Source organism: Triturus cristatus, chromosome 4_1 (assembly GCF_964204655.1).
Source record: "Triturus cristatus chromosome 4_1, aTriCri1.1, whole genome shotgun sequence".
In the NCBI taxonomy this organism is placed as follows: Eukaryota; Metazoa; Chordata; class Amphibia; order Caudata; family Salamandridae; genus Triturus; species Triturus cristatus.
Genome location: NC_140585.1, coordinates 74,355,013 through 74,369,457, shown reverse-complemented (window position 1 = coordinate 74,369,457; position 14,445 = coordinate 74,355,013). Strand labels below are relative to the sequence as shown.

At 47.3% G+C, this 14,445-nt stretch overlaps 1 protein-coding gene across 2 annotated transcripts in view; it reads left to right on the top strand.

The window, feature by feature from the left end:
• CLCF1 (cardiotrophin like cytokine factor 1) overlaps positions 1 to 11,214 on the top strand; it is a 1,327,966-nt gene extending 1,316,752 nt beyond the window's left edge. Inside the window, exons 5-6 of one of the 2 annotated variants that reach the window (XR_014981107.1) lie at positions 5,450 to 5,593; positions 6,877 to 11,214. Coding sequence is in view for 1 of the 2 variants with exons in the window: in XM_085651629.1 (XP_085507755.1) it covers positions 5,450 to 5,534 (85 nt within the window). In the remaining variant the exon portion in view is untranslated. Of the gene's footprint in view, positions 1 to 5,449; positions 5,918 to 6,876 lie in introns of those variants that run through there. The other variant, XM_085651629.1, reaches the window with a different exon arrangement.
• Positions 11,215 to 14,445: the final 3,231 nt, after the last annotated feature.

The following is a 14,445-nucleotide window of genomic DNA, read 5'->3' as shown; positions in this document are numbered from 1 at the left end:
TTTTTGTTGAAATTGATTCACCAGCTGTCGCAGCTGCCATCGAGTATCCATTGTATATTTATATTCATAGCTTGCTTAATCTCCACTACGGCCCCCCCCGCGGCGGGATGCCTGGCTTTCACCTTGGGGATGCCCAGTACGGGTTATCTCACAGGGTAAAAGCCAGGACGGGTTCCCAATGCAAGTGCCGAGATGCCCAAGGGTAAGTTGAGTGCTATATAAGAACACACATACATACATACATACATACATACATACATACATACATACATACATACATACATACATACATACATATTTAGAATAGTCGGGTGTGGTAAAGAAAGTAAATCCTTCAGCCATAGATTTACTATTTGGCCGAGTTTGCATATAGATATCTTCTCTGGCTCGAAAGCTATTGAAGGCAACAAGAAGAGGTCTAGGTCTGGTAGGGTTCTGCCCGGAACGAAGTTGAATGTTAAAGGGGTATCTGTGAACCGTTTCGATCTCCCGTTCGCAATCCCATTTCCTCAAACTTGGAAATGCCTTCTGAAAAAGTTCCACTACAAATTTCCGTGGATCTTGCCCTTCATTGCCTTCAGGAATTTGCATTAATCTTAAATTATTGCGCCGAGAGCGGTTTTCAAAATCGGCCATTCTCCATAATAGATCCTCTTTATTACTGCTTAAAGTCTCAGTAACCACTTTCTGTTTAGCCAGTTCTTCCTCCATATTGGAGATTCTAGTCTCAGCCTCCGTAAATCTTTCACCAAAGTCCGACTGTGCTTTCACTAACCTTCTAATAGATCCTTGCAGTTTTCGACAGGAATTTTGAATTTTTTGACTTTCTAATGCCGTCTTATCCATGTGGCTCAAAATAGTCTGATATATTGTGGCAAGAGTAATATCCCCCGTTTGGTCACCTTGAAGTCCAGTAGCCCCTTCTGTCATAGGCGTATCGCCTCCACCTCTTACTGTGACCGGAGTATCCTCTTCTCCAAATTCCCCGCCATCAATCACTTCATCTTCATCAGATTCGCATTCAGCCTCCATGGACATTTGTTTAGAATATTGTGCAGCCAGGTCTTCACATGAAGAGGCTGAATTTTCTGACACCGAGTAAAAATCCCCAGACTCAAACTCCGTAGATATAGCAGGAGCAGATTTTTCAGGGGACAGCTTTTCCCTCGAGATTGCTTCCTCAAAAAATTTAAGCCGGTTGCTTTCCTTTTCCTTTAATCCATTATGAGGCTGATCTTCTAGCATATTGTCGTCTACCACTCCCTTCCCATTCGATAAACTAACTACGGCCAAAGTAGCACTCCGCGGCGTTGTTGAAGCGCTGTATAATTGAAGCTCATTAGACACCATCCCTTTACGTTTTTGTTCTGCAGCGGAAAACAGGGTCGCTATAGTCTGTTTAGTTTTCCCACAAGAAACCCCGACTCTAGGATTTGACATAGCAGTATCGTGTAAATCCTTCTCACCTCCGCTAGTAGACGTTGATTCAGCGATGCGCCCCGTCTTCGCCTCTTGGCCGCGTGGTTTGCGTGTATTCTTCGGGGCCATTGCTTCTTTCTTCGCCTGGTCTGAATCGATGCCCGCCGCATGCCCCAGAGGCATAATGTTTTTGGGGCCCGCTGCACACTGGGCACACGGCGGGCCCCTTCTGGCATTTTTTTCTTCTTTTTTGGGTTGTGGGCCTGCCACGTGCCCAGTGTGCGGTGGGCCCAGAGGCATAATGTTTTGGGGCCCGCCGCACACTGGCCATGCGGCAGGCCCCTCCTGGTATTGTTTTTTTCTTAAAATGGTTGTGGGTCCGCCATGTGCTCGATGTGCGGAGGGCCCGGGGGGGGGGGCATTCTTTTTGGGCCCGACGCACACGGGGCATGCGGCAGGCCCTGGGGAGCATAATTTTTTAAACAAATGTTGGGCCCGCCTCATGCCCGGTGTGCGGCGGGCCCAGGTGGCCTTCTTTTTGGGCCCACCGCACGCGGGGCACGCGACAGGGCCTCAGGGGCATAATTTTTTTTTAAACACATATATGTAGCCTTGAAGCCAAACAAAGTATCTACATTGTAAATAAACCAAATATACATAGCTTCAGCTTGTTAAATACTTTAAAAAACTAAGATATCTGTGTTTGTTGTAGGAAAAACTGCAAACTAAAATGCCGCAAAATTGCCGCTAAATTTCCATATTTGTGCCGCTAAATTTCCATATTTGTGCCGCTAAATTTGCTAATCCATGCCGCTATACCTTGAAGCCTAACACCTGCAAATGACACAAGTATCAGTAAAACTGGTGCCAGGAGGCTGGAAGCACACCCAAGGCCTTGCAGGCCTGGATCTGATACTGTAAAGGGGTTAAATACACTTTGCTGAGTATGTGAAGTGTTGCGTTTTCACATCTCCAGCCAGGGGCGAAACTTGAAATCTTACCCTTCGCGGAGCTCCATAGCCCTGGGTAGAACGAGCTAATGTGTCCCCATAAACCTGTACATTTCAAAATGTCATAAAAGGAATAAAACAAGCACCTGGAGGCTAGAAATGGGCCCGCGACACTGAAGTCTTGGATCTGATAATGTAAAGGGCTTTATGTACCCTTTGAGTGAAGTATTTTTCCCACCTCCAGTCGAGGGGTAAATCCTGAAATATTACCCCAATTGGAGCACCATAGCCCTGTGTAGAAAAAGTGACTTTGTCCCCTTTGACCTAAAATCTTTGTATTTTCTTTTTTTTTTTCATTTTTTATTAAACATTGTTAAAGGGGTGACTGGAGTCTACAAAATGGACCAGATACTGTGAAGGACGTTATTTCATTTTTGGGTGAAAAAAATAAAAAGATATGTATTTTATTAGGATTACGAATTTTTCTTTTTTTTTTTTTTTTTTGGGGCCCATCTCCAGCTGAGGGGGAAAACCTGAAATGTTACCCGAAGCGGAGCTCCATTGCCCCGGGTAGAAGTAGTGCCATGGTCCCCTTGAACCAAAATGTCAACAAAACAATTAAAAAAAAATCAAAAAAATCACTAAAACAGGTGCTTAGAGGCCCGGAGGGTCCCGAAATCGGGCACGATCGTTCACAAAAAAAAATGAGGATCCCACACCCCATGGGCCTGCATGGGAACTCTATTTTACCGACTATTAAGCCCCCACGAAGTGGGGGCTTACAGCGGCCGAGCGGGAGACAAAAGTTAGAGTTAGCGCGGCCGATCCGCCGCCCGGCCATCTGGTCGCGCAACTCGGCGACCAGATGGCCGGCCGCTTAATTATCAGTACCCAATCGCTGCCTGCCCTAGGGGTTGTTGGCTTAATAGCTGTGTATTACTGTCCATAATGATATGCTGCCGGCCCCAGGGTTGTAGGGAAGTGACTGTGTTTGATTGTGCAGTATGCAATACAGATTTAAAAATTAAAAAAAAAAAAAAAATGAGCTAGATCCAGATCATGAAACGGGAGCTGCTTTCCTTCTGTCTTTCAAATAAACACCAGAAACATTCACTTCTATAATTAGTCAACGCTGCAGATGAAGTTTTACTTGCTGCTGGGGCCTTTACAGGTACATGTGCCCACTGTGGTCCTACATTTCGATCTTTGCTGCAATGTCATCATTCCTGGCTGATGAGTGGTGTTACCCTAAACGGTCCCTGGATGTTTGTTTCCGGTCCAGAGAGGACCCCCCTGGTTGGCAGTTCAGTCTGGACTGTTCTCCTGAGGAACGGGATTAAGACTGATTTGCATATAGTTTGGCTCAAACTAGGGTGGCATGGTGAGCAAAAGAATGATGGATTTAACCCTGATCTCTTGACTGGGGAGAATGTTTGATTCATTCAGCATTCCGTCCATCATTGGTTGCTGCAGCATCGTTCCCCTTTGTGGCTTACAGTGTTAATTAATATTTTGCTAATGGTGCATCAGCACTATGTTTCTAAACATTGAACACCACCTCCTGGAGTTCAGGGATTGCAACTGCATTGTTCTTCTCCAAGATATGAAAGGGATTATCATGTTGTCACACTTTGCTTGATGATATTTGGGAAAAGGTGCCTTGTCAAATGTTAGGCTCTACTCCAATGACTCAAATTCTTTATGTTTTGGGAATCTCATTGATGCATTGTCACTCCAGTTCATGAGACATAAATCCTGTTACTCAACTGATGACTGATTGAATTCATCTGCTTCACTGGACAATGATGATGTGTCTTTCGACACAGATAATCATGAAGAGCTGTTCTGTTTGCATCATTATGGACACCACTACATTCATCCATCAAACCACCAAAGGGAAGTATTCCATTTTATATAACAGGGGCATTATAAGACCTCGCCAAATAATAGTCTTAGAAGTTTTTACAAAATATTTACTTGCATGATTTTCATGTTTTTTTAATATTTGAGAATACTATCAATTGGTAACATTAATTTGACACATTTTGCACATTGGAGATGGAAAGAAAACATTACTGATAATGAATTGGACGAGATGTTTCAGAATAGAACTTACAACATAGGATTGTTTGCTGCACACGGGATAACCTTATGGCCAACAGATACTGATATGTAAACGTACAGGTTTCTGTCTAAAGGTATTGGTAATGGCTTTAAAACTCTAATGCAACTATACTATCTCAACTATCACCTCCTCTGCTTTAAATGTTTTGCAAGAAGACTAGAATTCTTTGCAACACGGGCAAGCTCTAATGCATGCACTGATGCAATAAGTTGGGCACTATAAACCGTCAATGCACATTAGGTAACTTTCTTTCCGATAATTTCTCTGCAAAACAGATAACAATCTCTATAGCTGAAGACCCACGTATCGTATGACTGTTTCATGAAGTAATTTATTTGCCTATCACAGCTGTTTATTTATGTGTCTGCCAGATATATACATCTCTGGATAGTGTAGGGGTCTCCAACCAGCAGCTCATGAGCTATTGTAGCTCTTCGGCTACCTCTGAGTCGCTCACCTGTGTGCAGCCCAGCTTAATAAATTAGAAATCTTATGCTTGGTTGAATTATTATTAATATAAAAAATTGAAATTATACAACACTAATATTATTTGTAGCTCTCAATGCGTTTCATTGAACATAAGTAGCTCTCAGTGCAGAAAAGGTTAGAGACCCCAAACACATGGCCAAAACAGTTCCATTGTATGGCTAACAGCAATCCTGGTTTCATTAGCACATCTTCGTGTTCTAACCCTTTAGGACACTCTCTCCTTTGCAAAGCCATAACTATTCAGGTCACTTGTAACACTTGAAGCCTGGCCTTGCCTGTAAACTCATTGCAACCCCTGCTTCTTCCACCTCCTCTAATTACGCTCTGTTAAATAATGGTAGCTATCTCATTTGAGCACGTTTCCTGTTGCAGGTTAGCCCAACGGTTTAGTGTATTTGTTAACTGTTCAAAAACCTGGCAATGTTACATAGCTACATCTTATCCTTCTGTGAATCTTTCTTCTTAGACTACCTGGCCCTGAAGACACCAGAACCAAACTCTGCCTCCAGGATGCCGCCAGCAATTCTGAAGAGGAAGAAGAATTTTACTGACTTATGATGAAATGTGTAGTAAAACACTAAAGTGTAGAACAGAAGGCGGGCTTGGGCCAGTAAGTGGCACATTCTGTCAATGTTTCGGGGGAGGAGGCACGCACCATGGGGGGGGGCATAAATAAGAAATGGCAGGAGAGGGGGTAGGATAAAGAGAAGTTCTCAGGAAATCATCTGGCTACAGATCTTCTTGGAGGCACCTGGATCCTGTTTACATTTCACCCCCTTCGAGAAGGCTTTGCCCCCTCACCTGCTATATTAGCTACCTGTTACAGACAACTTTAATGTTATGCCAGGTAAGAATAGAACCCCCCTCTTTGTCTCTAAAACGTAGATATATATATATATATATATATATATATATATATACACTCAACCAACTCTGTCCTTCCCCTAACCTACATTGTTTTACAAACATCACAAACATACCCCTCAAACACAGCCTCAAACACACACACATAAATAATTTGATGTTTATATTTATTTTACTATCTTTCTATCATACTTTCAGTATCCCAAGTCAACTGCTTGCCACAGCTGGGGTGGACATACTTCCTAATGTGACAGAGGGAAGCACAAGGCATTTTTCTAAATGGAACCTGTGAGAATTTCTATTAGGTGGCCATGAGCCATGCAGGGGTTACTGGGTCTAACCGGGGCTGCTGAGGCCTTTCACTCCTGATTTCCCCTGGCCTGACCTACTAAGGATCCTGTGCATCTGGGACAAGTACCCCATCAACACTTGACTCTCAGTGTTAGCTGTGGTTGAGCAGTCAAAGGTCTCCCCGGTGAGTGTGAATACAGATTAGTGAACACGACTCATAACTTAAAGAGCGCACAGCATTATCAATAAGTCAATGTTAAGTCAAATACTTATTTTTATGAGAAAAAAAGTATTTAATTGCTAACTCTATGAGTTCAAAGAAAGGTTATGACATTAATAAACAATAACACATTTCCCCTTTCGGCCGGGGCTCTAGTGTTTCGCTGGCAAATCCTTGTCCCACCCGCTCTTAGAAATGTGGTTGGGGTTATTCAACATTCATTGGTGGCTGCATCCAGGGAATGGTCACTAGTAGGCCTTAGCTCAAGAGTCCACTCCCATTAGGGATCCGTACAACAGTACAGTTGGGCACCGAGGGCAGGGGTAGACGTAATTAACCATGCAGAGGACTATTCCGTCCCAACAGAACCTGATAACACTCAAAGATATGTCCTTGTACTGCCAATGTCACTACCGCACCACATGTTTTTATTTCCTTTTTCATGAAATTAACTATTTCTAATTTTTGAAGCAGTTTATGGAAGTATTCAGACAAACACTTAAATTTATGTATTTCAGCTTTTTTCACGTTCTGCTTGACCAGCCAAAAGAATGGGTGATGGGCAATCCAGGTAGAAATCCAATCCTCCTCCAAGCAACTATCTCAGTGGCAACGCTGCCCAAGAAGATGGGAAAGAGTAGGAGATGGGGAGGATGTCTGGAGGACATTGTTGCTCCCACACAGAAATCTTCAGACAAAGCCTCCTCACGACAGAAAAGCAGTCATCCTCCAAGCTCACTTATGAGGATTGTCAGTCCCCGGCCACTAGCTAAGCTGTGATGGATGATGATTCCGCCTATGCAAGAGTCACCTTTATACAACCTCAACTTACAGATCTCTGCAGAGTCCCCGACAAACTCCCCCCATGCAGATGCATCTCTGGTCTACTCTCAGTCATCTGAGGGAGAGGACATCCCGGGTCAGGAACACTTCTCCCCCTTTCCTCAGTCTCCCTCAACCCCCTCCATGATGGACAATCTAATAGCCGTTATCAGACGTGTGGCGGAGAGGTTCGTATTGCCAAATCCTGTCCTGTGGGAGGATCAATTTTTCCAGCAGCAGGGCACTTAAGAGCATTAGTTTCAAATACATGGTTAGAATATTTGAGTATAGTTTTTAAAAACCACTCCCATTCTTAAAACAAGACAATACTTGTTATGAAAAACATGGACCAAAAATACAACTAGACTAGCAACATGACTGGGTCACATCTTTATAAACAAATTCACTCATATGGTAATGTACACTTATTAAAATTACAGCAGCTCTGCTGCGTAAAATCTTCCAGCTGAGTGTGGAGGGTCGACCTGTCTATTCTAAGGACACCCTGTGAAGCAGCTTCATCCTTTGGGTTAAAATTACCATAAAATGGCCCACTTTCTGTTCCTATAATATATTTCGTGTTATTTACAATATGCCCACCCCAAGAACAAAGTTTTCCACCCCACCTGAGGAGCTCTCTGACTCATACGTGGAGAAGAAACCTCCACATGTAGGGGGTAGTCTCCATGTGTAGAGGGACCCCCACGTGCAGAAAAAGCTTCAAACATTGGGGAAAGACAAATATGCATCTAAGGAGTGACTTCTTACATGATGTGTTACATTTTATGTACAAACACTATTAACCTCTTCCATGCTCATGACGTCTCCCGGCCGTCATGAGTCACAATGGGCGTATGTGGACGACGGCCGGGAGACGTCATGCCCACAGCTGCGATTGGAATGTCCAGCACTGCGGCAGAACTGCAACGGAATTTGTGCCGCAGCGAAGAGGTTAAATAGTTTGTGACTGATTTAACTTTAATGTTCAAATATAGAAGTGTTAATCTGGGAGGCTTACAAAGCGGTGGTGAGGGGTCAACCTCAGGCACTTATAGGGGGTCGAAAGAAGGAAGAGGCGAGACACATGAAGTCCTTAGAGCAAGAAATACTCCGGATCGAGGAGGAAGCTACAGCGTGAGGAGACGCAGACCTGCTTCATGCTTTGGCCCTGCGTTAGTACGAACTTAGAGCAGCGGCTGAAGGTGTGGCATGGGCGCCCGTCCTGGCAGTGTAATATCGCCTCTACGACGTTGGGGACAAGGCATCCAGGCTGCTTGCCTGGCTGGAGAAGCACGATAGGAAGAGGTTGTGGCTGGCATGTATTAAGGATAAAGACAGCATACATCAGGCATCTTGTGTAGACATTGCGGAGGTGTTTGCTTCATATTACGAAGGTGTTTATTTGCCAGTGAGCACGAGATCTGAGAGTGACTACAAGGAGTTACTGAGAGACTTCTTATTGCCAGTAGTGTCGGCTGAGACCTGTGAGGCTTTAGAAGCTGAGATAATGGAGGAAGAATTGTTGGCAGCATTGGGTTCCTTGAAAGCGGGTAAGGCGGTGGGCCCCAATGGCCTCCCAGTTGAGCTGTACAAGGGCCTAGCTTCTAGAATATTGCCACCACTATGTAGTATGTTTCTAGAGGCTCAGGGAGAGGGTCAATTTCCAGTCGATCAGCGAGTGGCCGCTATTGTCACTAAGTTAGGGAGGCTCCCAGATCAATGCAGTTAATACAGGCCATTTCTCTTCTCAATGTCGAGGTAAAGGTGTTGGCTAAGACCTTGGCAAATAGGCTAATACCAATTATTACCAAATTAGTTCACAGGGACTAATCAGGCTTTATGCCCAATAGAAGCACCTTATATAATCTGCGCAGCTTGTATGGAGTGCTGCACATGACACGGGACCCCTCCGGTCAGCAAACAGCACTGATGGCGCTTGACGCGTCAATGGACTTCAACAGTATTGAATGGCCCTATTTGTTTGCATTGCTGACTAGGTTGGGCTTTGGCCCAAACTTTTGTAAATGGGTAAAACTGCTCTATCAGGACCCGTTGGCTCAAGTGCGAGTCAATGGTGTGTTGTCACGGCGATCCCACTTGCGGAGGGGTACGAGGCAGGGTTGCCCTCTGTCTCCCTTATTATTTGCCTTGGCTTTGGAGCCGTTGGTGCACTGGATCAGGAAGGACCCTATGATATGGGGCATTGAGGCATCAGGGGGCTGGGAATATCGCATATCGTTGAATGCCGATGATATTTTGTTGTATCTCGCGAGGCCCTATTACTCTGTTGCCAGAGTACTCCATATTTTTGACCTATTTGGGAGCTATTCAGGGAATACCATAAATTGGGCCAAATCATTGGTGTTCCCGCTGGCAGGCCTCCCCCCGAGATTGCCAGTGAAGTGTAATGCACCCGGAGTCACGGAGGGCTTCAAATACTTGGAAATTCAGATTGTTCGGAACCAACAGCTGTTCCTTGAGAGGAATCTTACCCCCCATTTGGAGAGACTCCATATGGGTGTGCAAAACTAGCTAAACCTGCCATTGTCCCTGGTGGGCAGAGCGGCTCTTTTTAAGATGATGGCCCTACCGCATCTGTTATACATTTCTGCAAAACATCCCCTGTCCCGTCCCACCGACTGTTTTTAAAAAGATTGCCCAAAATACACGGGAATTGCTATGGCAGGCAGGTACACCTAGGATAGCACCTCATAAGTTGCACTGAGGGGTATATGATGGAAGCCTGGCTATACCGGATTTTCGGCGCTATTACTGGGCAACACAGCTGTTATTGGTAAGCGATTGTGTTTATGCGGATAGAGACAAGCCAGCGTACAAGATAGATTGGGTCGCCATGCCAGCAGGTAACTGTGAGCCGCTGCTGTACTCGCAAAAGCACGACCCTAAATGGCCTCTACACACAGCGGTAGTGGTGGCATATTGGAGAGAGGCAAATCGGCACTGGGGTGGCAGAAGAAACTGACCAGCAGAACGCCGCTTTGGTCAGGTGCCGGGTTGAAATAGGTGGTCTCACTACAAGGTTTTACAGGCTGGAAGAATATAGGAATAGATCGACTGGGGGATGTGTGGAAGGGAGGGGCTCCACTTCTGTTTGAGGATCTGCAACAGTAATTTGACCTGGCTGAGACCCAGCGATTCCACGACCTGAGGCTCACACGTGCCCTACTGACACATTTGCTTTGCGGCACCTCCCTCCCTGACCATTCCCCCCCTCGAGGACAGACTACTCATTGATCCTAGCTCTGAAAAAGCAACCTCAACAATATACTGGAAGCTTATGAACAACCTGCCTGATCTGCTGACAGCCCTGAAGGCCGCTTGGACCGACAACCTGGGTAACATAGATGATGAGGAGTGGCTAGAGGCACTCCAGGGCCAAAGGGAAATAGTGATACGAGTACGGTTCCGACTGGTCCAGCTCAGGATATTGCATCGCTCTTATAACTCTTCGACGCTTCTACATAAGATTGGAAGGGCACAATCACCGCAGTGCATCAGAGGCGGCCAGGGTGACGGGACTTTCCTCCACATCCTGTGGGAATGCCCTAGGATTGCGCAGTTTGGGCGCAATGTCACAGCAATAATGGCCAGAGCAGTGGGAACTGACGTTCCACTAGATGCAAAGTGGCTTCTGCTTATAATTAAGGGAGAGATAGACTGGTCCAAATACGGATTGGGAGAAGGACTTGGATTGGTGTCAGAGGGCGAAGGAAACGGTGTACAAAAGTAGAGGGTGTGCAAAGAAATGGGAGACGGTGTGGGCACTATGGCATGCTTATAGGGGGTCATTGGAGAGCCATGAAGTAACCGAAGGGGCTCTAGCTGACCGTAAAGCAGTGATCACTTAACTGTAATTCTTCTCCAAATGCGTGCCACGAATGGGAATGGGGACAGGTGCCCCTTGATGTGTGATGTTCTCCACCCCACCCATTCCCCTGTTCTCCTAAACTACGATGTTTGAATGTAAACAGAACTCAAATGTGCATGCGCTTGCAAATATGATTGTACTGTCCAATGAGCCTATTTAATAAAAATAGTGAAAAAAAAAAAGATAAAAGTGTTACAATGATTGTGAAAATGAAGCGGAAATGTAATAAGAAATAGAGCACAGCATGTTTGATTGAGACACTTTGTTAGTAAAACAGTGTTGTCTCAAGATGGTACATGTGGACACTGAACGAGTCCGCCCTTCAGCATTGACTAGACTCCAATCACATCCATTCAGCCATCAAAGAAGGCGCGCGAGTGAAGAATGAGTTGAATAGTAGATCCTACACTTGCATACCTGATCTAGGCTCTACGCCCTCCCAAGGAACCTGGGCGTGGCCGTAGATACTGAGTAACGTCCATGGTAAGCCCCGGCGCGTGATGATGTCATGCATCACACAGCAGGTTACTATTACATTGCACACACCTTCTGGGGAGTTATCTAGAATCCAGAATCCCCTGCACTGTCAAGACGTCGAAATTACAAATTAAGGATAGGAATCGACTGTTCAATGAAGGCTTGTGTCTGTGTACCCCTCTGTTGAGGGAGTCTGGTGGCGTTCCGAAGGGTGTGAGGAGATGGGGACAGCATACCCCGCACCACGTGCAACAAAGAGATGCTTTTTTGTATAATGTGCTTCCAATATAAATGTATTGCATCCAGTATAGATGCAGGCAGACACTGGCAAAGTCCTGTGTATCTATTGTCGTAGTGAGCAATGAGTCCGTCACTATGATGAGATGCCATCCACTAAATGCACGTGCAGCCCCGATAGGAAGTGGTATTCCTAAACTATGCGTCATAGAACCAAGATCCGGTTCCGAGTTTGCAGCAGTGTCAAGGGTCATTTCGAGCGAGGAGTGGCAGGCGGCATAGTACCCCCAGGGGCACCCCGCCGTCCCCTTCCCCCATAATAGGTTACCCAAATGACACACAGAAGACAGTTGGTGTTGGGTAACAATGCTGCAGGTTTATTACATAATTCCAGAATATGTAATGGGTGGGTTATCTTACGGGCGATCCAAGGGCAGGCAACCAACTGGGTCGCCTGCCCGCCTGATGAGCCGGGCTGCGCGGGAGCGATGTCCGCCGTTGCTGCCCTCCAGGTGATTCTTTCTACGATCACGTGCCGTTGGTAATTGTACTCACGCCCCCCCTCTCGGGGCGGAGCGTCGCATAGCAAGCCCCCGGTTGTTCAGGCCCACAACCGCCCGCAGGAGTAGCGGGGCGCCGACACGGCTTCCGGGACCTCCCTTGAGGCTCCTCGGTTTTGGCTCAGGCACCCCTATGGTGCCGCGCAGAGGTACCCTTTGTACCGGCCTACTTCCAGATCGCCCTGTAACTCCGCCTGCAACGAAAAAGAAAACATTACAACGCTCAGAACCCCCCCCCACCCAACGCCTACGCCGGGTAAGCGGTAGGGAGGGAAATGGCGAGGTGGGCGACAAAGAGGTCGCCAGGAGGGTGGGGGAAAGCTAAATAGCCTCCCCCTCACACCAGGGCCAGGAAGTGACACGCATTGCGCGTCACTTCCGGCCAGCCCGAGGAGGTGGGCTCCGGTCTGCGTCCCCGCCCCCCCCCCCCCAGTGGGAGGGGGTGTGGAGGGGTGACCTGTGCCCCGGGGGCACTAAGGTGCCGACCGCCGATTGGCCCCCTGCGGGGGCCGCGGTCAGCGGCAATGCCCGCTTCCCTGGACTTCCCAGAGATGTTGCTTCTCTGCCTGTAAACCCTCTCTCTCCTCCTTAAATAATTGTGCCTCAAAGAGAGGTGCAAAGCGTCAGGGTCATTCACCGGCATCGGAAAGGCTACAAATGTCCTTTGGTGTGAGTTCATTTCCTATGTGGGCAGCTGGTATGTGATTGGGTGGTGTTGTAATGTTTTTCACCTGTAGATAGTTGGGAAGTCCGGAGTCATCACTCCTTGCTCCTTGCATTGTCCGGTGTGTTACATGTGCTGTAGCCTTGTTATAAAATTAAAAATAAATAAATGAATGTACTTAATACTAAAAATAGAAACACATACAAAATAAACCTGAAACAAGTCAAATAAACACGTTCCTGTTTCCCCTGTTATTAGTTTGTGCCCCCAGTATTGTCTGCGGCAGTGTGCTGCAGTACCGGTGAACGGCCACGTGTGGTGCTTGACTGCTCCAAAGCTGGGCATTTGAGCTTCTTTTGTCACCGTTCTGGGTTTAGTAACTTTAGGGACGCGCTAGTATCTGACTCTGTTCAATATCGCTGCCGTGAGGGGAACGACGTCTTGGGCCCGAAAGCATCCAGCTGCCGCCGTGAGGGGAACGGCTCCTGGAGGCGAAGGGACTACATCCCCCACAACACCCTGTGCGGCGCCAATAATCGGCATCATCAGAGGGCGCCGGAGGCCCTCTTAAGCAGCACACAGCCCACGCAGAGCGGGACGCGCTAGTATCTGACTCTGTTCAATATCGCTGCCGTGAGGGAAACGACGTCTTGGGCCAGAAAGCATCCAGCTGCCGCCGTGAGGGGAACGGCTCCTGGAGGCGAAGGGACTACATCCCCCACAACACCCTGTGCGGCGCCAATAATCGGCATCATCAGAGGGTGCCGGAGGCCCTCTTAAGCAGCACACAGCCCACGCAGCGCGGGACGCGCTAGTATCTGACTCTGTTCAATATCGCTGCCGTGAGGGGAACGATGTCTTGGGCCAGAAAGCATCCAGCTGCCGCCGTGAGGGGAACGGCTCCTGGAGGCGAAGGGACTACATCCCCCACAACACCCTGTGCGGCGCCAATAATTGGCATCATCAGAGGGCGCCGGAGGCCCTCTTATGCAGCACACAGCCCGCTCAGCGCGGGACGCGCGCGGGCGTGCCCGGGCGTGCCCGGGCGCTGCACGGGCGAAGCCCGGGCCAAGGGCGGGCCCGTCCGCGCCCGGTCAAAGTCCGAATAAGCCTGGGCTGGGCCACCCCTCCAACACTTACAGATGGGTAAGCGCAAACACTTGGGCAATTCTGACAAGGGGGGTATAAAAGCAAAAATACCCAGAAAGTCTCCTTCTATAATTTCCTACCTAACTTCTGCTGTGGGTGCCTTGAATAAAGAAATAGCTAATGCGGAAAAGGAACTAGGTCTGGATACAAGCGATGCCCCTAGGGAAGGGTCTACGACGACAGCAGTTTTGGCATCTGTCCCTGTACCCCTGGAACCTGTGGTATTGATCAATGTTCCCAAACCATTGACTGATGTGTTATCTCCTGCTTTGGGTGACTTGGGTGGCTC